Below are 26403 nucleotides of genomic sequence, written 5' to 3'. Positions count from 1 at the left end.
AGATTCCTAGTTTTTCTTGCCAACATTAATTTTATTGTGGGGGGGGTGCCACATACAGTATCCTCCCCAGGTGCCAAATACTCTAGGCACGCTCCTGTCTGAAGAGCAAGAGCTTCTGGCAGGACATCAGCATTATTACCAGGGATCCCAGTTAAACACCTCTCATTCCAATGACACCCCTGCAAAGCAAATGCTTCAGAGACTGTAGTGACGTTCTATAAAATATAGAAATGGTGTACCACAAACAGTCTAATCAGTAATACAAACTTTTTTCTTACTGTTCATTGCATTTTAAATGTTAGCATTAGTTCATTTGCATTGAAGTTAGCAGAGGCATTATCTAGTGCTGTTGTCCCTGGATCATTGACGGCATAATCCAATAAATGTAGCCAATTTTACAAAAAGACCCACAGAATCCATGGCAATACATTCAAACTAAACCTTAGTTACAAGGAAGGATGCAGCTGGACAACGATAAGGTTTACAAGGGGCTTATCTCCACCATCATTAATTGCCACAGAGTAAAGGCCTAGTTTAAAACAATTGCGTAACAGCAATTGCCTGCTTATAGTTGCATTAAAGATAAAGATAAAAAGGATTTAGCTGTCCTATTTCTTACTGCCATTATTCTTAGCAACTGTTGGATTTGATATGGTTGGGTTTGACCACTGACCTCTTGGTGAAGTTTGCAGGATTAATGTCAAGCAGTTATATAGGAGCCACATCCTTGGTGGTCCATTTAGGAGAATGTGAGGTCTGTGCCTCAGCTAGACATCCTAAATACTGAAAGTCTGCATAGGAATCTACTTAAGTAGCGTTGCAATGAAAAATCAGCTCGGAGAGGTGACTGTGCAGGGAAAGCCCCCAAAATATCATGGTTCAGGCAGCAATTTCAACAAAAATTCAAAAAAACTTTGTGGCATTTTATTGTTTGTTTTGCAATAATCCTTCAAATTTCTTATTGGATTTTATATAGAATATGTGTAACCAAAATTGGAACAGTTTTCAAAATTGTAAATTTTAGAAATTGGTTTGCTGGGCCCATATCTTCTATTTGGGGTAATTTAACAGCCTCCAATTATAATTACCCTCATAAAAGTATATGTTTATGAACAGTAGATCCAAAATATAAAAAAATGGTAATTTTGGCACTTTTCAGGCAGCCATTTCTTCACTGATGTCTGCCAGAGTTTACAGGGACCTTTTTTGCGTTTTTTGTGCATTTAAGAGGGAGTGTATGGAACCTGGAAGTTAGGGGCGCTTCCGTACAGCAAGACACTAGCCGTCACAAGCTTGCAGCATTGTGGGATTTCATGAGGCCGGGGCCAACCGGTAGCGCTGGGCGGCCAGGAGGTAGAAGCCAGTTGCCACTGACCTCTCAAAGGATGCCTGGATGTGGCACGGTGACGATCACAGAGGTAACAGACCTTACCATGCTTAAGTAATAATCCACAGGTGTAATTAACGATCCCATTTTATAGTTAACTTACTAATATAAGTTTTATTATTTTGTGGTGTGACTTCACCTTGTGACATTAAGTCTTCTTCTAAGCTTTTTGAATTAACCTCTTTCTTACTTGTATCTTACTTACACATACACTTTCATGCTAACACACACTTATTCATATAAATGCATACATATTCACTACCTCCTTCCTTACCCTCTCACTCACAATCTCACTTTTACCACGGCATCATGTAACATCGCATTACGTGACCCACTGCGTTCCTGCCTCTCTGGCACAGTCCAGATTGGACTGGCCTTGTATGAAGACTTTTGAACTTTTCCTGGTTTTTACATTGGCACAGTAGCTTATTTTGGAAAATAGAGGAGGGGTAAGTGTACAATTCTAGCTTCAACAATAACTATATCTTATTTATAGAGATATATCTACACAAATTCAAAATGACACAGAGAGGAGCTTATCCAATGATCTTTCCCATGCTTATTATTTTAAGGGATGCATTATGTATCCAACTAACACATTTTTCCATAGACAACTGCCATTTTAGTTGATTTATCAACTGAAATCTTGTAAATTCACTGCTTTGGTTCCATCCCCTTGCTATAATGATTTTAACCGCAAGAAAGCAGTGAGTTGTCAAAAACTGTTGTTCTAAACTTAAAGCGACCAATATAGATGTAATAAGGCTACTTCTGAATATAAGTTATCTGTTCTTTTAGTAGATCAAAAGCCATGTCTCAAAGTTTCATTATCTTTTTCCATTGCCACCATATATGAATGTAACTCAAGGCAGTGCGAACATACGTTGGTCGTCACTGGGTGCATATTATGCAATCTAGTTGGTACTGGATACCATTTATTAGACATATGCAAATGGCCCAAAGGGATTTGGACACATTTTTCGTTTCATTTTTGGCCCTGTCAGGAACTGGGTCCATACAGATGACTGTAATGACCCAGGGCGCCCAAAGATGGAGTTCAGGAGTCACAGGACAGGGCCTGATGCAGGGTGACTGCACTCACCAGGGTGGTGAGCATCTAGGGTTGTGCAGCCACATACCAGCGCCCTGATAGCAGTGGATGTAGTCCAGAACGAAGCAAAGATAAATCCTGCAGGCACCCTGGAACAGGCATGAGACATAGCACAAGACTCATGTGCAGGATGCTGCAGGCTGGGAGTGTGGAAGCTAAGCAGAGTAATAGCTAAAACATAGCGAGCAAGGGACAGGGAGACCAGGTGACAAACATAACCAGACAAGACTTACATATTACAGGGCACAACAGTGAACAAGACGAGGAGTACTCAAGATCAGACATGAACAAGACAGGACACCCCTCTACCGGGGATTCAAGACAGGACACCCCTCTACCGGGGATACACGACAGGACACCCCACTACCAGGGATACACGACAGGACACCCCTCTACCGGGGATACACAAAAGGACACCCCTCTACCGGGGATACAAAACAGGACACCCCTCTACCGGGGATACACAACAGGACACCCCTCTACCGGGATACACGACAGGACACCCCTCTACCGGGGATACAAGACAGGACACCCCTCTACCGGGGATACAAGGCAGAGCACCCCCTCTACCGGGGATACAAGACAGGACAGGACACCCCACAGGTTACATCACAGACTGACACACATAAATACAGGAACTAGCCTAGGACTATTTGATAACTATTGGAGATTCCGTCACATCTTATGGCCATAGTATGCCACCACTACGCCAAAGTACTCCAATGACGGTGGGTCCTAACGCTAAACCCTGCTTACAGAGGTACTAAACAAACCAAACATGAAATCCAAACACATAGCAATGAGACATACCTTTAGACTGCAGACTGAGACAAACATAACGGGTGGGGCACACCTATGAAGGAAACAGAGCTGAAGCAAAGAACAGAACTAGAAACAAGGAATGGAAGATCAGAACAGAGCATAAGGAAATCCAGGAATGGATTGAAGCAAAACTGAAGCAAGATTGAGATATACAGCTGCACAGCCTGGGTAGAACGTGACAGGCCCATTCGTTTTCAGGCAACACATTGCATTCCCTACCCATTCGGTTCTCCCTAAAATTCAGGGGCATTTTGAAATTGGGAACAAAATTTGTTGCTGGTGCCCACTTTCACTCTCACTCACCCACTCACACTGTCACTTACTCACACACTCATTCTCATGCCATCTAAAAGTTTCCCTACCTTCTCTGCCGGCCACTTCTTCTTCATCTTCTTTCTTCTATCTTCTCCCTTCACTTCTCTCTTACCCATTCTATTTTCAATCTTAATCTTGTATCTTCTTTCTTTATCCTCATCTCTGCGGACATAGCCCAGCAACGTCCGCCAAAATGGCAGCGCTGCGATGATGTCCTCCCCGACCCTCCAATCGTGAAAGAGGATGTCATCAAAAACACCAACTGAAGGTAATATGGTGGTGCTTGCGGTGACATCCTCTCCCGATCCTATGTCTTCAGGGGTCAACAGTGTCTAATTGTTATCAATTATGCACATAATATGACTATTTGCTCTTTGTTTCTTGAGTTTGTCAGCATTTTTCAGTCCTGTTTCCCTTGTGATAATATTTTAAGCTCAATTTTGCCATGTTCCCGCCATGTTAAAAATTACAAATCTGTTTGATGTTTGGTGCACATATCACGCTACAGAGAGGGACTATACACACCTCTTTAGAGTATATGTTTCCTACTCTATAATTGATATAATACTAGAAGATGTGACCACACATAGGACAATTACAGTTATGTATTTTTTTTAAAATTAATGATAATTCCCCAAAACTACCTCTTATTACATAGCAGTTAAATGGAACATGGCAGCATGACTTAGGTTTGCAATGTTGCATCTGAACAAAACACAAGACTGCTGGAACAATGTCCTTTGTCAGACAAGACCAAATTGGAGATGTTTCACCAAACACAGCTTGTCAGCACAAACACCTCAGACCAGCTGAGTGCAGTGGTGGAGGGGTAATGCTTTGGGCTTGTTTTGCAGCCACAGGACCTGGGAACCTTGAAGTCATTGAATCGATCATGGACTTCTCTGTATATCAAAGTATTCTAGAGTCAAACATGAGGCCATCTGTACGAAAGCTAAAGCTTTGCCACAACTGGGTCATGAAACAGAATGATGAAACAATCAAGTTGTTGCAATGGCCCAGTCAAAGTCCAGACCTCAAATGCTGTGGCAAGACCTTAAGAGAGCTGTGCATAAGCAAATGCCCACAAACCTCAATGAACTGAAGCAACGTTTCCTCCATAATGACGTGACAGACTGATAAAGTCATACAGAAAACAATTACCATATTTCCCCATGTATAAGACGCTCCCATGTATAAGACGCTCCCATGTTTTTTGGGGCCCGAAATTAGAAAAAAAATGTATTACATAGTTATTGAACTCAAGTTTTATTTATCATAAAATTTATACTCATCTTCATCACTCCCATCCATTAACTGCCCCTAAATTAACTCTAAAGACCCCATTAACCATAACTGTCCATAAATTAACCCCCACCTCCCCTAACTTTCAGCAGCCCAAATATTAATTTTTTACTTACTGTTGATGACTGGCTTAACCATGTGGATGCTATCTCTACCGGGGATACAGGACAGGACAGCCCACAGGTTACATCACAGACTGACACACATAAATACAGGAACTAGCCTAGGACTATATGATAACAATTGGAGATTCCGTCACATCTTACTCAGTACTCCAATGACGGTGGGTCCTAACCTGTCTACAGAGGAACTAAACATGAACCAAACATGAAATCCAAACACATATCAGATAGACATACCTGTAGACTGCAGACTGAGACAAACAGAACACATGGGTGGGGCACACCTTATAAAGGAAACAGAGCTGAAGCAAAGAAGAAGACTGGAATCAAGGAATCGGAGGTTCAGGACAGAACATACAGAAATCCAGAAATGGACCACAGCAAGACAGGGAAACAAAAGACATGCAGCTCCGCGGCCTGGGTAGAGCGTGACACTGGGGAGTAGTAACTGCAATCTACAACCACTGTATAAGACGCACCTGGTTTTTAGACCCCACATTTTTCAAAAAAAGGTGTGTCTTATACATGGGGAAATACGGTACTTCAAGTTATTGCTTCTAAAGGTATTGCTACAAGCCACAGTTGCTATAAGCTATTGAATCACAAGGTGTACTTAGTTTTTTCACACATGGCTTCTCCTTTTTAACTTTATTTTTGTTGAATAAATCATGACACGGTGTAATATGTGATGTGTTGTAGTTCATCTGAGGTTGTATTTATCAAATTTTTAGACCTACTAAGGAAAAGGTGATTGTTATTATGTTCTAATATGTAAAACCATAGAATTCAAAGATGGTGTCACACGAAAAGTTCTGAAATGCGTTATTAGTATTATTATTATTTGATTTATATAGCATTGTCAAATCCAGGGCACTATACTTTGACTAGTTGTTAATAGTTCTTGTTTACTCAAGCTTGTTCTGAATATTCAGGTGGTGACATTTTCTCTAGACACTAGTTACTCGTCATGTACTAACATTTGTATTATTTACAGTTAAAATTCTCTGCTTTCTTAAACAGCCAGGATACCTTTTGTGATTTTTTTTTTTTTTACACTCTACCGCCACTCAGTGGTTCTTTCGTGTTACAAAGTGTTCTTGTAGAAACCATGTTTGATTCGTACACATATCAGAACAGAGGCTTTAAACTCTTTTCTAACCAGGGGTTATTTTATTACCATATAACTGCCCTTTATCATGTTTCGTGTACCCACTCTACATTATTACAAAAATAAAAACTGTGAGTACTTTAATATGCATTTTCTAAAGCAGAAGAAAAAAAACTTACCCAAGATAGAGACTCAGCTGCCCTCCTCCTTTGTTGTCTGATGATTCTGTCAGTGACTAGTTGCTTTGAAATCAATGGGGGGGTTTTCTACTCATGTGCACAAGGGTGAACAGACCCCTGTTTGCAGTGTACGTTGAGCCAGAGATAGAGCTGACTGGTGAAACGTATATGGGTTCTACCAAACACATCTCCTGTATGGAGTATAGGCTGCAGATTTCTTCATGCATATGTAAGGGGGCACCACGAAAATTTCAAGAGACTATATACACACACACCAAGACAGGCTCTGCCACACCGACAGCCAAATACACACAAACCAGGACAAGCTTTGCCACACAGACAAACCAAACACACACACACCAGGGCAGTATGTGCCCCACAGACACACCAAACACACAGACACCAGGACAGGCTCTGCCACACCAACACATCAAACAAACACACCAGGACAGGCTCTGCCACACCGACACCCGCATCAGTACGGGTTAATCTACACAAAGCATAAAAAATGCTTTCCACACTGGTTAGTTTTTTGTGTGTTGTATTGCCCCATGTGCATTTGTGCCCCCAGCCAGCCCACTTTGTGCATTTATGCCCCAACACCCTTGTTTATTGATTTAGGTGATGTCCCCAGCAGGCCCCCCTCCCTTGTATAGTGATGCCCCCTTTTGTACTGGTTAATGTACCCATGTGTATTGTGCCCAGCCACCCACCCCCCTTTGTGTATTGATTTATGTGATGCCCCAACCAACCCGGTTGTGTACTTATACCCCCAGCCACCCCCTTTTTGAATTTAATTGTTGTCCCAAGGCAGCCACCACCTTAGAATATGGGTCCCCTTCCACACTTCACCCCAACTTTTTTTTAATACTTACTGTTTTGGTGCCTTCCTTCCCTGCAGACTGCTGTCCTCCGACATGCTCTTCTTCCCGTCAGGAGGAACTGTTCCGTGTGAGCCTGCCCCCTTGAGTGGCACATCATTGAGGCACTGGGCGGCATGATGCTGGCATGATTTTAAAGCGGCCGGCGTGTCTTACGGCCAATTTAAAACTCGCAGCCACATCGGCTACAATGGCATCTCGGTGTGCCGGCCCAAGGACTGGCCGCCCCACCATGGGTGCTCTATGTGACAGTCCCTGGTCCTGGAAAGCACGGACAGGCTCGTACCCGTGCGCGACGGGCATGGGGGCTGGTGTTACTGCTTCGGGTCCAAGCAGGGAAGTGCCAGTGCGCGACGGGCATCGGGGTCTGGGACTCATGCCTCTGATTTCGGCAACCGGGTGTCCGCTCGCCGACATCAGAGACGCGAGGGTTTCCCCGGGGGTTGATCTACCGCGGTGCAGCGGACTGCCCGCCGAGGTAGAGACCCCCAGAGACAGTTACTTACCCGCTCCAGGCGCATCAATGGTCCTCACGGCGAAGACGGGACGTGACGTTGCCGCGTAGCTTGAGGCGTGGTCCGGACGGCCGGCTGGAGCTGCAGCGGTGATGGTGATCTAGGGGGCGGGGTAAGGTCTGGCGCTGGATTTAAAAATCTGGAAATGCTCAGTCCAGATACCCTGTTGTGGTCTTTGCTATATGTAGTGCTCTGTATTGATTCCTGGATATTTTGACCCTTCGCTTGCCTGATGTCTCTTTGCCTTCCGTTTTTGTACTACTACCTATTCTGTTTCGGTTACCAATTTGGCTTGTCTGACTACCCTCTCTGGATCTGGACCCCGGCTTGTATGACTACCCGTTTTTGTGTACCGACCCGGCTATCCTGACTATTCATTTGGCATTTAACCCCTGTCCTGCTGAGTTCCTTTTCTGGATCCTTCTATGCTCGTTCTGTACCTTGTTGATCCAACGCCGTTCCTATATTACCTACCTCTATCTGGCCTCGTTTCTGTTGGGATCATCTAAATCCTGGGGTACTGCTGCCGAGGGCTTCTCCTTTGGTAATAGTAATCTGGTTGGAAAAACTTCCGCGGTGAGTGCCAGTGTGGGGGTGGTCGTGACACTGCGGGCTTTTGCCCCGCATTAAATCAGCAACTTCAGGCGGCAGCCACGCGGCTGTTTAATTTAGATTCTAGAGCCAGACCATAATTACCAGGCTGGTCTGTAATTTGACCTGGTACCCACTGACCTGAGAGCTGCTAGAAGTTGGGCAGATGAGCGTGAAACTTTTCTGCAAGAGATGTTTGTCCCAAAACTAGCCAAGCCTTCAGTATAAGGTTGTTGGAAATAATTAATGTTAATTACCTGGATCCTGAAGGAGATCTTGAAATTTTTGTATTATTGATGAAAGATCCACGTTCAATTAGAATAGTTTCACTGCACAATTCGTATCCTGCTGTGCTTGGATTTCTTTCTATGGATAACTAACAGTTATAGCTGTGGAGAGGGAGCAGCCAAAACATTTACCTACAGTTGCACAGGACAGAGTTTTTTTATTACTTTAAGTACTCTAAGTACTCCCAACCTTTACATTTTTGTGAATTTCAATTCGAATAGGGTTGGTTACCAAGGTTGAGTTGGCCACATGGGGACTGATTTTCCATAATACTCTTAGCATCATTACAAATACATTTGTTAATGAAATGCCCTTTCATCCGGATCTGGCCTCCAAAAAACAAGTTCATGGTTTCTAGAAGATGGTTTCTAGAAGATGAGAAAAAGGTTTATGTCCAAAGGTCCCCAAGGAGTTAGAAAAATAATCTGGTGTAACCTCCAATTGCTGTAGTTGATGAAATATCTGGAATTCCATTCTAAGTCTGGGAATTGGAAAGTCTGGGAATGTATTCCACTTTTATAGTAATCACACAATCCAAGCAAAAACGCCAAAAATCTTTCACCAAATCTGATCTTTTGATATTGTACCACCTAGCCGACTGATATTCCAGACTGGGGCTATTTTGTCCCTCCCGAGTAGGACAAACATTTTTGTGGGAAAAGAACCTGCTAAAAGTCCCAAGCAATGGATATCAAGATTGTTTTCTTCTTTTGACCATCTGCCTCCTGTCAATATGTGACCGCAGCAGGAACCCAAACCTGAGTGACTTGCATCTGACTCTATGATCTGATCCTTAGGCTAAAAATCACTTTGTGTTGAGGTTGCAGCACACCTTCAATTAATTTGTAAAAATAAGCGCTTATATCACTTTTTTTGCTGTATTTAAATTACTTTGTAATATTGCAATATTTATGTGTATTTTTTTCTGTCTTTTATGTATGCATGTTCCCGGGTAAAGCAAATTTTCAGTTTATATTTAAGTATACATTTTTATTTTTTTATCACATTGGGTGAATTTTTTACGCTGCCCAACACTCTATTATTATAATTTGTAATTGTTTATGCACGTTTGTGGTCCATGTGTTTACAAATTAATTTGTATAAATAAGCACTTTTATCACTCTTTTTATGCAAAAATCACTTTGCCATTCTAAGCATAGATGTGTCTAAACCAACATAGAAGTTCTGCTTTTCCATCAACCAAGAAAAACATGAGAGCTGTGTATTTTAGAAATCTCTTCAGCTGTTTGGCTGTCAAATGTTTATGTGCTCTGTAGTGAAGAGTTGGGAAGATGACAAAGCAAGGTCCATAAAGTCATAAAGGTTGGATGAACTTGGCTGGCCCGCACAGAGCCCTGACCTCAACCCCATCAAAAACCTTTGGGATGAACTGGAACGTACATTGCCAGCCAAGCCTTCTAGTTCAAAATCAGTGACTGACCTCACAAACGCTCTACTGGATGAATGGACACAATTCCCACAGAAACAGCCTTCCCAGAAGAGTGTAAGCTGTTACAGCTGTGAAGGGGGGGGGGGCAACTACATATTAATGTTTATGCATTTACAATGCAATGTCATTAAAATTCCTCTTGTGTAGTGATCAGGCATCCCAATACTTTTGTCCATATAGTGTAAATAAGATTTGGACATTGTAAAATCTCTTTCACAATCAGGAGAGGTCTGATGAGCATCAGAATATACTGAAATGAATTTTGGGGACTGCTGCATAAAATGAATATATTTAAATAAATTTGAATTAATTCATTTAATGTATTAAGTATGAATACTTTGATCTAAATTTATGAATGAAAATGTAAATGAGAATTTATTTAAGTAAATTTAGCTAAAAAATTAAATATACCGTATTATTAATAATAATTAATATCAATAATATAATTTTGGAAAAATGATAATGGTAACAGAATGAAAGCAAAATGAGTGACTTGTCAGCTTAGTTATAGTGTTATCATGTAGAAAATGCTGACAGAGCTGCTGAATGCAGTCAGGTGTTATATAGGGAATATATATAGCTAGCATGCATTTCCATACATGCATTTATGGCACACCATAAATGCCACAGGAGTCTATAATGTAATAGACAGGATTCATTTTATTAAATAAATAAATAAATAGAAGAATGAAATAAAAATAAATGCATTTATTAAGAAATCTTTCCTGGGAGCAGCAACAGACAGTTGGGATGCAATATTTATAAACTTGGTTTGCACATTGATTTGTGGGATAGGATAATGGGTTATATGTGTATTTTATTATCTACTTATGTTTAAAAATGTATTTGTGTTTTATTGCTGCTGGGAGTCTAGTTAAGAAAGATATAGCATAATAGGAGCCTTCTTTTAAGACAAGGCATCTGTGTTAATGTAGGAGTAAATGGTGTCCTGGAGGAAAGGAAAAGAATTCTGGTGGTTGAGTTACGAATGGATTGTACAGGAGATAAATGTGCAGCAGGAAGACCAATGAGTTACAGCTATCAAAATAGGAAATGATTAGTACATTAGTGGTTTGGCTCTTGCGTGAGAGAGAAACGAGCAGATTTTAGAGATATTTTGAAGAAAGAAACGAAAGAAAGAAAGTTGTAGCTACCTCCTTAATGTGGAAGTTAAATGAAAGAGCTGAATCCAAAATTACCCACTGGCAGTGTTAAATTGCCAATGGGGCCATCCACAGTAAGAGGAGTGTTAGGAGGGAATGAGTTAGAAAAATGAGAAGCTCAGCCTTTACATATTAAGCTTTAATTCAGACTGAAATGCCAAGTGCGGAACCTGATGGTATGGTCAACAGTACCAAACGCAGCAGGTAGGTTAAGAAGGATGAGAAACCCTTTGCAATTTGCTGTATGGAGATCATTTAATACTTTTAGTAAGGGCAGTTTTAGTTGAGATGGTGGGGTAAAAAGCAGTATGCATTGGGTCTAGAAGATTATTGGAATTTAAGGAGGTGAGAGTAGACTATTGCTCCATGTACTATTTATAGGGGGTAACTGAAAAATGTGGGTTTTTGTTCAGCTTGTACCAACTTTTCTAGATTTTGTTAATAGTAAGTGATGACTCTAATCTTCCTGGACCCCACCAATCTGTGCAACTACCATCCCATCTCTCTACTTCCTCTCACCTAAAAGGTTTTTGAATGACCTAACTAACTTGACTCTCTTCAATCTCAACTCTCGCCATTCAGTGGAGACCACCTTTACTAACTTTAGTGATTAACTAGTGATTTACTTATTGTTAGTACTGCTTCCTTCTTTCCAGTAACACTTCCTCTCCCCTTCTCGTCTGACCTCTCGTATGACCTCTTGGCTCATTTTTAGGACCCCTTCTTGTCTTAGTTGAGGTACCTCTAGGCTCAGTTTTAGGACCTCTTCTTTTCTCACTTTACACTCCCTCACTAAGCAAACTAATCTCAACCTTTGGCTTTTAGTAATTCTCCAAAACCGAACTAGTTAGCTTCCCTCCATCCAACACTTACAAGATTTCTCAAGGACAGCCCCTGTCCTGGGGAAGGCCCTCACCCAGCCTATTTGTCTTTCCCCCATCACTTCTCAGACTTTTGGCTAAGATCAAGTGAGCACCTGTGAGAGAGTGAAAGCTCGGTCTTCTGGCCTTAGGGCTGGAACAGCGTCAGAAAGCCAGAGGTTGTTATAGTGTCCCCTGGGGCACTCGGCACTGTGAGGGGAGTGCAAGGGCACATCATTTTTTCTCATTGTGCACGGGTTGGTAAGCATACTATATTCACCCGGATCCCTTCTTGATGCACTTTTTATACCCTACCTTAATTTGCCCTGGCCTATGGCTGGTGGTGGAGGGAGTGCTTTAATCTACCAACCACTGGCTGGGGCATGTGGATATGTGGGCACTTGATTTGCACTAGTTTTTTCAGATTTTTGTCCGGTTCAGAGAACGTGTGACTATAGGTTCCGGTAGTGAGTTAAGCACCATTGGGTCGCCTAAAGTCACAGTGGAATTGAGTCCTGAAGACTCTGTCCAGTATTGGTGGAGGGAGTGAATTGTGCCTTCTGGCCCCCACTCCCTCTCGGTTGTTGAGGAATGAAGACTTCAGTGGGCCTCTCCTCGGGGAGACCCTTGAAGATCCAGCCCACCCAAGGCTTCTGCCGGGGGGAAAGGAAGAGGCTGCATTTCCCCTCGGGGAGTGCAGCCCCAGAAGACAGAGACTGGAACTTGGCTCCACTGTGACGCTACACAGTTTTGGAACACCGATCACCATGTTTTCACTTGAACAGTTGTAGAAGACGAAGAGCACGAACCTTGGGCTCTCAAAAGAAAAAAACTGCCTTTCCCCATGCCTTCGGTCCTTTGAAGAAATCCTTTAGAGATGATATCAGAGCACTATAAGGAGGTGCTTAATAGCAGAATACACAAATTAAAATAAAATAAAAAGGAGAGAACACACTGAAATAAAGCAAGGTATAAAGAAGGGAGGAGGACAGAAATACTTAAAATTTTTATGGAAGCTTTGTCACCCTCTCTGGAAACATTTGGATAATCTGAACCAACATACACGATATCACACTTAGACCAAAATAAAAATGTAAGATTTGATTATAATAAATATTATAAGTTTGCTAGAGGAAAGTACATTGAATTCCTTTCTCATTCCTTCCACAAGTCACGTCACTTTCACTTCGAGTCGTGACGTCATGGCAAATCCCCGCGGACTTTTGCTTTCCGCACAATGCGTAACCACCTCCCCGCTCTCACTCTATTAAATGATTAAAGAGCAAGAACGCAGGACGCTGAGAGTGACACCATGCGCATCCAATGAAAGAGACACTGAACTCGGTCTGTGCCGTGGTTGGTTGCAGACAAGGCTGAGGGCGGGGCCGGCGAGGCGTTTGCTGGGGAGGCGCACTGGAGCTGGTTGTTCATAGAGCGGTGCAGCCAGCTTTAGGATTACGGGCTGCGGTGTCCTGGAGGCTGGCTGTTCGCTGCAGGAGGCATCCCCTTAGTTATGGAATGAGTGAGCCGCGGGGTGTTCTCTGCTGGGTGGCAGTTCTTTAGGGCATGTTGCATGTAAGCAGTTAGCTCGTAGTTCTTTGGCCGCAGGACATGTTCATTTGTTTAGGGACAGCGATAATTAGCTGTCTGGCTGCACCTGTGCTGCTGGCATTAGTTTGGCGATAAGTTGATCCCACTGATGTGGATCTGTGAGTAGATCACCGATCTGCTGTAAAGCATTTCCCTGTTGCTTCCGTGTAACCAGCTTTCAGTTTCAGATCTTACGCAGCCGGGAGATCGCTCGCCCCATCGGCTGCCCCTCACACGGGCATTTAGCTGGGCGGTAGGCACATGAAGGCTTGTCCCTCTTAGATAATAGTCCCTTCATTGCTGATGCCGTTTGAAGCCGGCCGGAGTTGCTGAGATGCTGCTGGATTTCCATGCCACCTTTAATCTCCATAGGGATGTCATGCCCTGGATCCTCGCCCAAGGAGCACCTGGTAATAACACGATCTGTTTCAGACCTTTAACCCCTTCACGCTCCTAGTGGTACTCAAAGTGTAAATCAGCGTATCACAGCTAACCCTGCCGATCAAGGTGAAGCAGAGAGAAAAGGAAGCATCCCCCTTCCTGATTGCAGTGAAGAACAGTGTGCCTTTGTCTTAATTACTGTCTAAATGTTCTTAACTCTTTCTGCTGTATGATATATATTCCATCTTTGTTTTATTAGTCTTGCTTGTTGGAAGGAGCTGTGATGTATGTTATTACGTTAGGGTAACCAGTGCCACACTATGTGATGCTAGGTTGGGTGTAAGTTTGGCCATGATGCTACTTCCATACTCCTCAAGGTCAATCTACTGTTATTGTTTAATCGCTTATTATGTTACTTTTCTACCCCAAGGTGATTGCTAGTCTCCCATATTTTTTGAGATTACTAATATAAATATTGATAATTGGGGGGGGGGCATTGAATAAATAGGCACAAGTGTTTACTTGGTGTCATAAGAATTGGCAACTCCCTACATTCCAAATACTTATTTTTAAATAATAAAAAGTGCCAATGTTCGTTTCTGTTATTATAGCGGTTCCTCTGCTGGATGCCTTTGGCCTCTTTATGTAACTTTAGTTCTTGCGGATAGGTGTTACTTCACGCGGGTCTTCTGGTAATGTGAAAACACTTTGGCACGTGCCTATTAGTAAACCGTGTCAGGCAAGTGCAAATTAAAATATTATTTGGGTATTGGATTCTCTTCGGGTTATGCAAACGTGTTAATCTGTTGGTAGCCAGCTGACCTGGAGGCCACACGGTTTGTAGACTCCTGGCACTCAAAGGGTTTATATTGTTACATCTATAAACGGGGAAGATAATTACTATCTTATTTAACTTTGGTACGTTTCCAGAAAGCATGAGACATTTATGTTAGTGTGTTCGGTGTTGTTAAACTTCCTGTTTTTGGTCTCTCTATTCGTTTTCTGGAACGGTCCAAAGTTTAATTTTCCCAGGTGTTGCCAGACACCAAAGTTGTTTTCACCTGTAACTCTATCACGTTAACCATTTAAGGCCTGTTTGTATACTACTCGGCCAACTTTTCTTTTCCTCTCTGGAGGCCAGGAAACCATAAGGTCGTACGCTGCTGTATGCTAAATAAATCTTTGTGAAGATGTGTACGGGTTAGAAAAAAATAAACACGTTTGTTTATTAAACACCCAACAACACGTGCGACCGGGGAAATGTAATGCACGGGTAAGATCCCACTTTATTAGTATTGCGTTACGGTGTTGTAGATCTTCCTCACCTACAAGGTGCACCGTTTTCCAAACCGTTCTCGGCATTCATGGTTAAACGTCAGTGTTCTTTTAATCCGTGTTTCTGTGTTGTGATCGTCCATGTCTGTATGATAAATACACTCTGGTGCTTTACATTTGCTGCTTGCGAATACACGTTCTGGATTTGTTATGCAATGTATTGGTTCCGTTGTCATTGGGCATGTGTTTGCCGTGTCTACATTGAATGTGACCGGGCTGGCGTGGAGATACGCAATATCAAAAAATGCTTTCCTGTAGTTTGAGAAAAGCGTTTTGAACTCTGATCTAGACTAATCGGGGTAGTGTATGCCTTGATGGCAATAGTGGAATTTCCCTGTTGTATATCTTATCCGTGCCCGGTTTGTTGTCCTGCTGTTTCTGAAAGTCTGAATAAAGAATATTGGAGTTGATTTGGTGGATGTGCAGTGTTGGACCCATTGGATTTGTGTAGAACGTATCTGCCAACCGCTGTCATTAAGTGAATCCCCAACAGTTCTTTTGGAGCCATTGCACACAGGTCTGTGGGAAGCATTTTATTTACCATTTATTCTCCTATACTATGTTAAGTCACTATTTGATGTTCGAATCTTTAGTTGAGTGTTTGGGAGAGTCTTGTGATGTGGGAAGCTCAGTAGGAGGGTTATCAGGGATGTTAAGATGTGTAGCAGCAAGTTATAATCGGCTGGGATGTGGAAGCCTCCACATTGGTTGTAATCTGATTATTAAAAGTCTTTTGTTTTAGGTTGAAGTATATTTTTTCTGAGAACGTAAAGTTCTTACGCCCAGCAGTCTTACTCTGCCTATTCACTGAACTTGTGACGTCGGCACAACAAAGCAAACATTGCATGCATTCTGGAAATTCTCCTTTTTAAGTCCTTGTTAACTTTGTGGTTTGGAGTTGAGCTGAAGCTGTTTAGAAGATACATTTTTCAACTCTGCGATACACAAACTGCTAAAATTCTGTTTATTTCAGACACTTGGCATTGTTCTGGATTGTTTTCGTGAATATCCGAGTTAAAAGTTAGTAGATGCCAGCTGTCTATGGATATAGTGAATACATTCAAGAAAGGAATGGCTCACCTTTTCATTCTTAGAGTCAGAGTTATGTTAATTTGGTTGATCACACCTGGAGGAGTATTTTAAATTACTACAGGAGGAGGCATAAATATGTTGGATATAGGTGTTTCACTTAAAATAGATCTTCTAAACCTGTTCTAGTTTCAACTTTTAAAACAAGGAAAATGGTCACACACAAACTAGTATGGTGCCACTCCATCCATGTACGTGTTGAGAAACCCTAACGTTCAAGGGGGCAGAGCCTGCTTTCAATGTGGTACAAGCAGAGAATGTAAACTATAGGAAGAATAACCAGAAAAAAACCTAGAACACACACAGATACTTGCATACTACTGTCATATTTATTCTCTAAAGTATGTGAAGGGCAGACATGGCATCATGGTTTTAGTGGACGAACTCTTGCAGATGTGGAAGACGACCCTACACCTTTCAGTAGATGGCTAGTTTTTGAGTGCAGTCTGGACATGTATATTGACAATACAGCAAGTTTATTGAACGTTTTCTATTTTTAGTTTCAGAAAATACAGAGAGAAGCTCAAGAACTCTGCGAATAGTCAATGTTGAGCAAGATGGGAGTGTTTTATATACTTGGAAGGTAAACATTTTTATTAATGGCATTAAATCATTTTTTTTCTATCACTAACTTCTTGAAATATAACTCTGTACCCAATATTTGAAGGATGCCACTGACTTTAAATCGATTGCTGACAGAATTGTCTTTGCTCTCAGGGAACTGGGGGATTTACCAGCATTGGGTCGTATGATCCCCATTTTGTGCAAAACAAGGTAAGGTATTCTGAACGTTCGAAAAGAGCATGGGCCGGTTTTATACAATATACCTAGTTTAAACATCATATGCAGATGGGTTAAAAGAATAAAACAAATACTGTTGGTTTAGGAATGTAAATGCAGGATATAAAGGTCAAACAGTTTCTCTAGAGCTTTGTTGACAATGTTCATATTGTTTGGACTCCGTTGTCAATATTTGCTGCTCATGAAAACTGTTGCACAGATGAACAATTTACATATGCTGCCACATTGTTTCAGCTTTTTTTCTTTTTGGTATAGCTTAAAATGTAAATATTATTTATACTGTGTATTTAAGTGTTTTTTGCTTAATAGGTTAAATTAGATGGGCAAGTTATGTTCAAACAGTATCATGTCTACCAAAAAGACATTTTCCATTCCTTTTATGTTTTAAAACAAATAAAGGCCATCTGTAATTATGTGCCTATTAGCCATTTAGTACGAGTTTAAACACTGGATGTCTTCTTTTAATGCGGTTTCCTGTGGCTCGGTTTAACATAAGCCTCATTGTCTCTGTATTTCAGTTGACTGGATACTTTTACTGAAGTGCTCTTCATTTTTATTTCAATGGTCTTCCATGCATATTTCAGAAATCTAATACCTAATCTTGTTTATGAAAAAGAAATGCCTTTCTTCTAGAGCTGAAACAACGAATCGATAAAATCGATAATAATCGATAACGGAAATCATCGATAACGATTTCCGTTATCGATTAATCGAGTGATCAATTCGTTGTTGGAGCACTCGGCTCCTTTTACTTACCTCCGCGAGCGTTCCCCGCTTCTGCTACACGCTCTGCAGTCTCCGCCTTCTTTCAGCTACGTGACGGATGTGACGCGTTCCGGAGGTAAGTATTCTTCATGTCTATGTGCACGGATCGCACAGAGCCACTCGCACAGAGCGAATCGCTCTGTGCGAGTGGCTCCACTCGCACAGAGCGGTTCGCTCTGTGCGAGTGGCTCCATTCGCACAGAGCGGTTCGCTCTGTGCGAGTGGCTCCATTCGCACAGAGCGGTTCGCTCTGTGCGAGTGGCTCCATTCGCACAGAGCGGTTCGCTCTGTGCGAGTGGCTCCATTCGCACAGAGCGGTTCGCTCTGTGCGAGTGGCTCCATTCGCACAGAGCGGTTCGCTCTGTGCGAGTGGCTCCATTCGCACAGAGCGGTTCGCTCTGTGCGAGTGGCTCCATTCGCACAGAGCGGTTCGCTCTGTGCGAGTGGCTCCATTCGCACAGAGCGGTTCGCTCTGTGCGAGTGGCTCCATTCGCACAGAGCGGTTCGTGAGTGTGGGTGCAGGGCAGAGTGGGGGTGGGGGTGCAGGGCAGAGTGGGGGTGGGGGGTGCAGGGCAGAGTGGGGGTGGGGGGTGCAGGGCAGGAGACTGGGTGCAAGGCAGAGTGGGGGTGGGGATGCAGGGTGTGAGTGTGGGTGCAGAGCAGAGTGGGAGACTGGGTGCAGGGCAGAGTGGGGGTGGGGATGCAGGGCAGGGTGTGAGTGTGGGTGCAGGGCAGAGTGGGTGCAGGGCAGAGTGTGAGTGTGGGGGCAGGGCAGAATGTGGGGGCAGGGCTGGGTGCAGGGCAGAGTTAGAGACTGGGTGCAGGGGCACAGTGCAAAGTGCTGGGTGCAAAGTGCCAGTGCTGGGTGCAAAGTGCCAGGGCTGGGTGCAAAGTGCTGGGTGCAAAGTGCCAGGGCTGGGTGCAAAGTGCAAAGTGCTGGTGCAAAGTGCTGAATGCTGGGTGCAAAGTGCTGGATGCAAAGTGCCAGGGCTGGGGCAAAGTGCTGGGTGCAAAGTGCTGGGTGCAAAGTGCCAGGGCTGGGTGCAAAGTGCTGGGTGCAAAGTGCAAAGTGCTGGGGCAAAGTTTCTTGAACAGTAATAGTCCACCTCTTTTCAGAATGTTTGGGGTTATTTTGTTTCATAAATATTGTGTTTGGGTTCTTGTACTTTGAAAATATTGTTTTTTATTACATCATAACAAAATAAGAATGTTAATGTAAATTTTAAGTTGTTTTTTAACATCCAGTTCATTAAATTCTTTTAAATAAACGAAAAATTTGCATATTGTTTTTTTTTATCCGATTAATCGATTAATCGAAAAAATAATCGGCCGATTAATCGATTATTAAAATAATCGTTAGTTGCAGCCCTACTTTCTTCCATGTAACGTACATTTATTCATAAAGTGTATAACCCTCTATGTACAAGTTTATTTCTAGCTGCTAAATCCATACAGTGCCATCCGCCAGTATTGGCACCCTTGGTAAAGATGAGCAAAGGATGTGAAAAAATGTTTGTTTAACCTTTTGATCTTTTCTTCAAATCATACACAAAAGTATGTTCACATTGATGTCAAACACGTGTTGTCTCCATTTGCCAAGATAACGGCTCTGAATATATGGCAAGGGATCTGAGACCATCTCTCCAGGTCATTTAAATTTTGAGGTTGACCGCTGGTTGACTTGGTTCACCCTGCAGGTTTTCTATGAGGTTCAAGTCAGGGGCTGGGGATGGCCATGGTTGGACCTTGGGTTTATGGTCAGTAAACCATTTTTGTGTTTTGGATCACTGTCCTGCTGGATCCAACCACGGACTATTTTAAGATTTCTGACAGAGGCAGTCAGGTGTTAATTTGATATTTGATAGGATGTATGACATCATGAACTGTCTGTGTCCTCTGGCAGAAAAACAGCCCCAAAGCATTAAAGAGCCCCCACACATTTAACCGTGGGCATGAGGTACTTTTCCATATGGTGTACATCAAACCCACCTCTGGTGTTTATCCCCTTCAAGACCGGGATGTACCTGGTACTTCCTGGTTGGGTGTCACCGCCAGACCGGGACGTACCAGGTACGTCATCAATGATGCGCGATCCAGCGTCGCTATGAACGCTGGGATCGCGAGGGGCGGCTGCTACTGACCGCTGGGTGTCAGTGTCCGCAGCGATCCGTAGCAACCACTCCCCCTCAGTTCCGTGCACACGTCCTCTTCCAGGTTAATTCGTAACATTTCCAGTTGACTGAAACTTCTAAATTATTGCCCTGATGGTGAAAATTGGTATTTTCCATGCTTTTGTTATTTTCCTATGGTCACTTCCCATGTTGTGAGCTCAGCAACCTTTTGCCGCACATGTATTCCTTGGTCCATTGTGATAAATGATTAAAGGAAGTCATGGTTGAGGAATCTCCTGTTCCTAGTCACCCAGGTGTTCCAAAAAAAATTTAAAATATCAATGGTAATATTGTGCCACACATATAGTCAATATCTTTTTTTACATTTATTTATTTTATAAACCTGTGTTGTGTTTGCAGTTATTTGAAACCTGTAAGAGCAGAGTATTTTTGTGTAATTTTTTAAAGTAAAGATGAAAGGGCTAACCAACAATTTTTCACAGCCTTCTTTGCTCGTATTTACTAAGGGTGCCAATATTAGTGGTTGGCACTGTAGGATTCGAGGAATACGGTAAATGTCTCAGCATTTGCTTTGCTTTTTCCTTCTTTCGGGGTTTTTTTTTTTTTGTTCAAACATGATTCACTACTATAATATATTTCTGCAAAATAAGGTAAGAAATAAGATATATTTAGGGCTGGTTTTGAACAGCTGCCCCTGAAAGGAACTGGGTCATGCAATGGATGGCATTCAGTGTTGGGCTCTGTGGCCGCTGTCCTTTACTGCTGAATGCTTGGATATGATGTCATATCTTGGCACTCTGCCTCTAAGGGGTTGGGTACATCAATGGAGGCTACACAGGCTAGGCACAGTGCATTGGATGGTTGGGAAGATCAAAGCCCTCTCTTGAAACCCCATTATTGGGCAGTGGCACACAAGGCGTCTAGGCCAGAATATGCCTGGCTGAACAGACGTGGCCCTGAAAAACCCAAAGAATTTTAATTCTGCACAACTGTGGATGAGTAGATGGCTTGTAAAGTTTAATGACGTTATATTGAAACATACTAATATTGTTTATTTCACAGCTGCTTTATTCCTTTGACCAAGATCTATATATTATAAGCTGTTCAGTGAATTGTGAAAAGACTCTACTTGGTAAGTATTTATCACTGCAGATAACTATTCATCTTCATTTTCCTGTTGTAAACACAAGTAACATTTTTGATATTATGAGTACTGAGACATCTTAGCAAAGCTAATAAGGGAAAAGCAAAATGTGTGGTATGGGTGAATGTACACTACATTTTTGACAGGCAAAATAGATAACTATAGTTATAATATACATCAGACTTAACTAAGACTTTTTTCTTCTCCGTGTTTGCATGTGTGAATTGGTTTAAATTAGCGTTTTGTTTTGTTTTTTTAAGCTTTAAGTTACTGCCGTTCTCCAGGAGAAAACAAATTTGAACCCATTTGGCCAGGTACGGTACTACTGCTTATATGTACGTTGCTGCTGGTATTTTGACAAAAACACACTTTGTGGTGAATATTCACTTTATTGACAGTATGTAATTAATGTTTTCTTAAAGAGAAATAAACAATTTTTATTCATTTTTAAAGTACACTTTATATTCTTACAATTCCCAGCATATCTTATTAATGACAATTGCATCTGTAACAGAAGCAAGCATTACTATATATGTATTAGAAATTGAATTAAATAGTTTGGCAGTTGCTCCCCATGACCGTTCCTCGAAGATAATGTGGTTATTGTGTGAAAGTCTTGTGATCGTTTTGTGATGGCCCTCTGGTCAGTAACAGAGAGTGCATTACAGATTCTTTACCTTGGTATGTGGAAATACTAAATTTAGCGGGGGGGGGTGAGAATTTTTTTTTTTTTTAAACAATCAGAATGTAATTTTTTGTGTGTTTTATTTGAATCCTTTTTGTGATGGTTTCACCAAGATGTATTTTACAGTTTGGAAAGTAAATATATATAAATCTATTGATTTACCACAATGTAACGCTCATTGTTCTGAAATTGCTAGCGTATATTAAGTTTTTATGAAATGGCTATTTCATAATATTATTTCATCATTATTTTGGCTAATTTTTTTTGTATTTTATGCCATATTTCTTATAATTTAGTATTCTTTCCGTCTGTCAATATTTTGCATGGACATAACTACTTAGTGAACATACCTATCTACAATACTAAGTAGTTGCTTGTTTAAAGGAAAATCATATCGTCTTCTGCACCACATCTGAAATTTGGCAAAATTATGAAATCGCAGAGCTGGTTTTAGCAGTATCGCCATCCAAACAATCAGAGGCTTTTATTATATCCATACCCTTTGTTATGGAGATATCACTTTTTTCTGATACCACAATAGTTAATGGTGGGGTGAGCAATGCAGTGAGTAGGAAAGTGCCTCTTCCCCAAAACTCACTGGTGTTGTCTTGATGGCGCAAACTCATTTTTCAAAGTTGAGACTGCAACATAATTGGCCTTATGGGATAATTAACACTGCTTATTTACTTATAGTCTCCAGGTACTTAGCCCTTCTGATCGAAATCCAACCCATCAACAATGTGAGAGTTCTCAAAGTAGTGGATAGCAGTATGAAAGTACAGGTAACCTATATTTCATGATGGACCATTGCTCGTATATTTGTTACGTATGACATTGTAGGGAATGCACATTTAGGGTGTTCTGTATCTTGTTTCTCCTCCTAAAGAAACCCACCAAAAGGAAATTTATCATTACTCATGGCAAGCGATCTCTTCGCATAATAATACGCGTCTTTTTATATCTGCACGCTTTGGTGCAACTCGGTATTATATGTGAATTGTTTTTCTTCTTGTGTCTAGTTCTTATATCCAACAGAAGAGATGTGTCGGTTTCCTGAAAGTCATCTTCTAGTGGTTTCAGAAGAGAGATGTAAGTATGAGACATCTGAAAGCACACAGTACCCATGCTTGTTGAGGTAGCACTTAGCCCACTCCTCTAATGGTCTGTTCTTCTGTGCGGTACCATTGAGTCGTACGCTAATGCAATGCTACTAAATATAACTTATTCTGTAATACTGTATCAATTAAACCTGCGAGTTTTATGTATAGAGATGGGTATCATTGCGTTAATATGGTGCAGGAGTTCAACCATTTTTTAGATGCTTACATGTCATTGTTACTATTTGGATTTACATTGATTTGGGCACAAGTTACTTACTATTTTTTTTTTACAAGTTGTAGAGTCTTCTTAAAGTTCATCATAATGTTGAGCTTGGTGGCCCATGCATGATCAAAATTAGGCAAGCGTTTGTTGTCCCATTATACAGACTTGAACTGTGTCGCTTTCTTTAACAGATATTGAGCAATACCACATATGTGTCGCTACCGAGGAGGAAGGCAAAGTGGTAATACTTGAATTATTTTTTCCTTGTTGGATTTCGTACTATTGGGTTTTTTTGTTAAAAATGGGCATGGAATCTTATAGAATGTTTCCTGATTGCTCCACATTCATCTCTTGGCACTAGATCTGCTCTTGATAAATACTGCAGATTTATGTTTGCCAATCTTGGCACCTAAAAAAATATGTAAAACATTTGGTTTATGCAGATACTTTGTGTCGATTAACACTCTAAAATTCATGCAACTTTTTTTTTTTTTTTCTGTTGATAGGTCATTAAGAATTCGGGTCAGCTGCCCAAAGATAGAATAACGGAGGACTTTGTGTGGGCTCAGTGGGATGCATCCGAGCAGAGGCTCTTTTATATTGTTCCTAAGGTAAAGGACTGCCTTTCGCTATTTTATTCTGTAAAGAAATGTCAAAGTATTTATTTTCTCAGATTAGTCAGTGGAGTCTTTTCACCTAGGCAGAGATTTGCTTATGTAAGCCTTGTATTTGTTAGTGAATAGCCAAGAAAAAGTTACATCTTGGGCCTATAATTGGTACAACTTGGCTCTTTTCAAGTAGACTGTTCTGCAAGGTAACATATAAGCTGCAGTCAGATTATCTTTAAGGATTGTATGTCATGTTTTCATTGAACTAGAAGCAGCGCACATGAGAGCACACCTCATTTTGCCCGCTCATTTTAATTTGAGGATAGTTTTACCATAGTAGGTAGCATTTATTAAGACAAACGGCTGCTTGTTTTAAACCACAACTGTGCATGTCAGTGTGGACAGGCAGGGGTTAACGGGGTTACGTATAGAGAGGTGAAGCTTTCTTACTCCGCAGATAAACTAAGAATGAAACCGATTATACTTGCATGTCTTCCTGCAGTGGCAGACCCTCCGCTAGACAGACGGGAAGGCATGATAAATTGATCCGTGACAGTCTCACCATTGCTTACTTTTAAATCTTTAGTAATATGTGAAAAACTATCCTGTTTAATGCTAATTAACTGTTTACTCCCATTTTTTAGGACATGTTGCGCTGTATTACCACACACTTATTTTGACATACCATTTCGATAAAAGGTCCTGTTATACTTGTGTGAAAAAAAAAAAGAAAATTCCCCAACATATTAACCCTTTCCTTAATTAACCTTTTTTTTTTATTATTATTTATTTTATCCGTTTAGCGTTCCAGCTGTGTTTTGCATTGTGTCCAGTTTTATCCTGAAGACCATTATAAAAATGTGGTAAGAGCTGTGTATTTCTCGTACAATGCAGAATTTTAACTTGGGGGCCCCCATGGTGCTGAGGGGCCCTCAAGGCCTTCTTGGTGCACAAGTGTATTTATGTGTGTCTGTTTGTCTTTTTATTATTATTATTATTTATTATAAGCTTTGTGCAAGATCTTTGTTCTCGTATCACTAATTTATGTAAATAAATGTCACAAGGTATATTGGCTCCATAATATAACTTGGTTTCACACATGTAGAATGTTGTAGTTACAGGCACAGGAATTCGGATCCGGATAGATATGAGCAGAGGGGGCAACTTTATGTCTCTTAATGACTACTTCACATTAATTCTTTTTAAATGTAGCATTACAGTAGATTAGAGATGGGATGCATGCAGATCTATTGCTATCAGGGACATGGACGTGTTAAGGTTGGTAGCACTAGAGGGCTTTTCTCTGTGAAGCACGCAATGTGTCCCTCTGCTCTGCTGTGTACATCTCAAGTTGTTGCCTTTATTTATATAGTAAAATTACTAACTTTACCAGCTGCATCTTTTTTTTGTTTCTTTTCTATGTCTCTGCGATTTGTTGCAGACGGTTTCCATTGGTTAAACTTGCTCCAAAATGTGCATGTTAGATATTTTTTTTTTTTCTTTTTTCCTACAGTCTGTAAACGGCTTTACTGGTTCTATGCATTGTAATTATTCATTATTTTTTTGTTTTTGTTCACAAGTTTGAAGTCCCTCTTGAAATAATTCTTTCTGACCAAGTAATAAGGTAAGATTTATTTTTTTAACTTTTAGGTATCCTAAATGATCTCAATAATTCAGTAAATATCAAAATGCAGTTTGCAATTTCAGCTGTAATTGTGTTTTTGTTCACTTATTTGTGTTTTTCCCTTAAGGAAACTTTTTAGCAAACTATTTGATTCACGGATGTCTACCCGATAGGAAAGTAAGAACTGCGTGTTTAGTTTAGATGAGCTGAACACATTCTCAGGCATTGGTAGCAAAAACCACTGCATTCTTTATTTGCAAACTGGCATTAGTTGAAAACGGGAAAAGCTTTGATACGTTAATCTATGTTCTATATTTAATAGGAAATGTGTGGTTTTTATTGCTAGATTTATGCGGTGCTACTGTTCTTCAAGCTTAACACACCATATTGTTTTAGTTTTGTTAACCTGGGGATTGATGTTCTTGAAGAGAGAGGAAGATCAAAAGTTAAATCTCCAAATCTACAAGTATTTACAAATAACATGGGTATGTAATGTCTGCTTTGACCGTGTTCTAGAATTCTGCTTAGTTTCCAATCTGCCTTGGCATAAATCCCTGCATAGAAGTAATTGAGATTGAGCCGAGTGATTTGGATATAAGAGCAGACCAGTCAATAGTCAGAAATCCTTGCCTTTACCATTTTTCAAAAAGAGAAGCTTTGAGCCTCCTGAATCATAGCACCATTATTACAATGGGAAAAAAATGCAGAATATCTGCCTTCAAATTCTTTCACGGTTTTGGAACGGACCAATTTATGGTACTTTATGCACCCCAGTTACATTGAATCTTTTCTTTGGGGCTATGGTGTCTGACCACTCTTCTGTAAGAGACAC

General features: G+C 41.2%; 1 protein-coding gene across 1 annotated transcript in view; it reads left to right on the top strand.

Annotated features, from left to right (window-relative positions):
• The first annotated feature begins 13613 nt into the window (after positions 1 to 13613).
• GSAP (gamma-secretase activating protein) overlaps positions 13614 to 26403 on the top strand; it is a 28349-nt gene continuing 15559 nt past the window's right edge. Inside the window, exons 1-12 of the mRNA XM_053464606.1 lie at positions 13614 to 14094; positions 16990 to 17072; positions 17207 to 17263; positions 21250 to 21319; positions 21592 to 21645; positions 22710 to 22798; positions 23036 to 23105; positions 23531 to 23580; positions 23846 to 23950; positions 24751 to 24810; positions 25528 to 25571; positions 25968 to 26056. Of these exons, the coding sequence (XP_053320581.1) occupies positions 14019 to 14094; positions 16990 to 17072; positions 17207 to 17263; positions 21250 to 21319; positions 21592 to 21645; positions 22710 to 22798; positions 23036 to 23105; positions 23531 to 23580; positions 23846 to 23950; positions 24751 to 24810; positions 25528 to 25571; positions 25968 to 26056 (847 nt within the window). The 5' untranslated portion in view covers positions 13614 to 14018. The remainder of the gene's footprint in view (positions 14095 to 16989; positions 17073 to 17206; positions 17264 to 21249; positions 21320 to 21591; positions 21646 to 22709; positions 22799 to 23035; positions 23106 to 23530; positions 23581 to 23845; positions 23951 to 24750; positions 24811 to 25527; positions 25572 to 25967; positions 26057 to 26403) is intronic.

The sequence above is a fragment of the Spea bombifrons genome, chromosome 4 (assembly GCF_027358695.1).
Source record: "Spea bombifrons isolate aSpeBom1 chromosome 4, aSpeBom1.2.pri, whole genome shotgun sequence".
NCBI classification, from domain to species: domain Eukaryota; kingdom Metazoa; phylum Chordata; class Amphibia; order Anura; family Pelobatidae; genus Spea; species Spea bombifrons.
The sequence above is the reverse complement of the archived record's forward strand: the minus strand, read 5'-3'. Positions and strand labels throughout refer to the sequence as shown.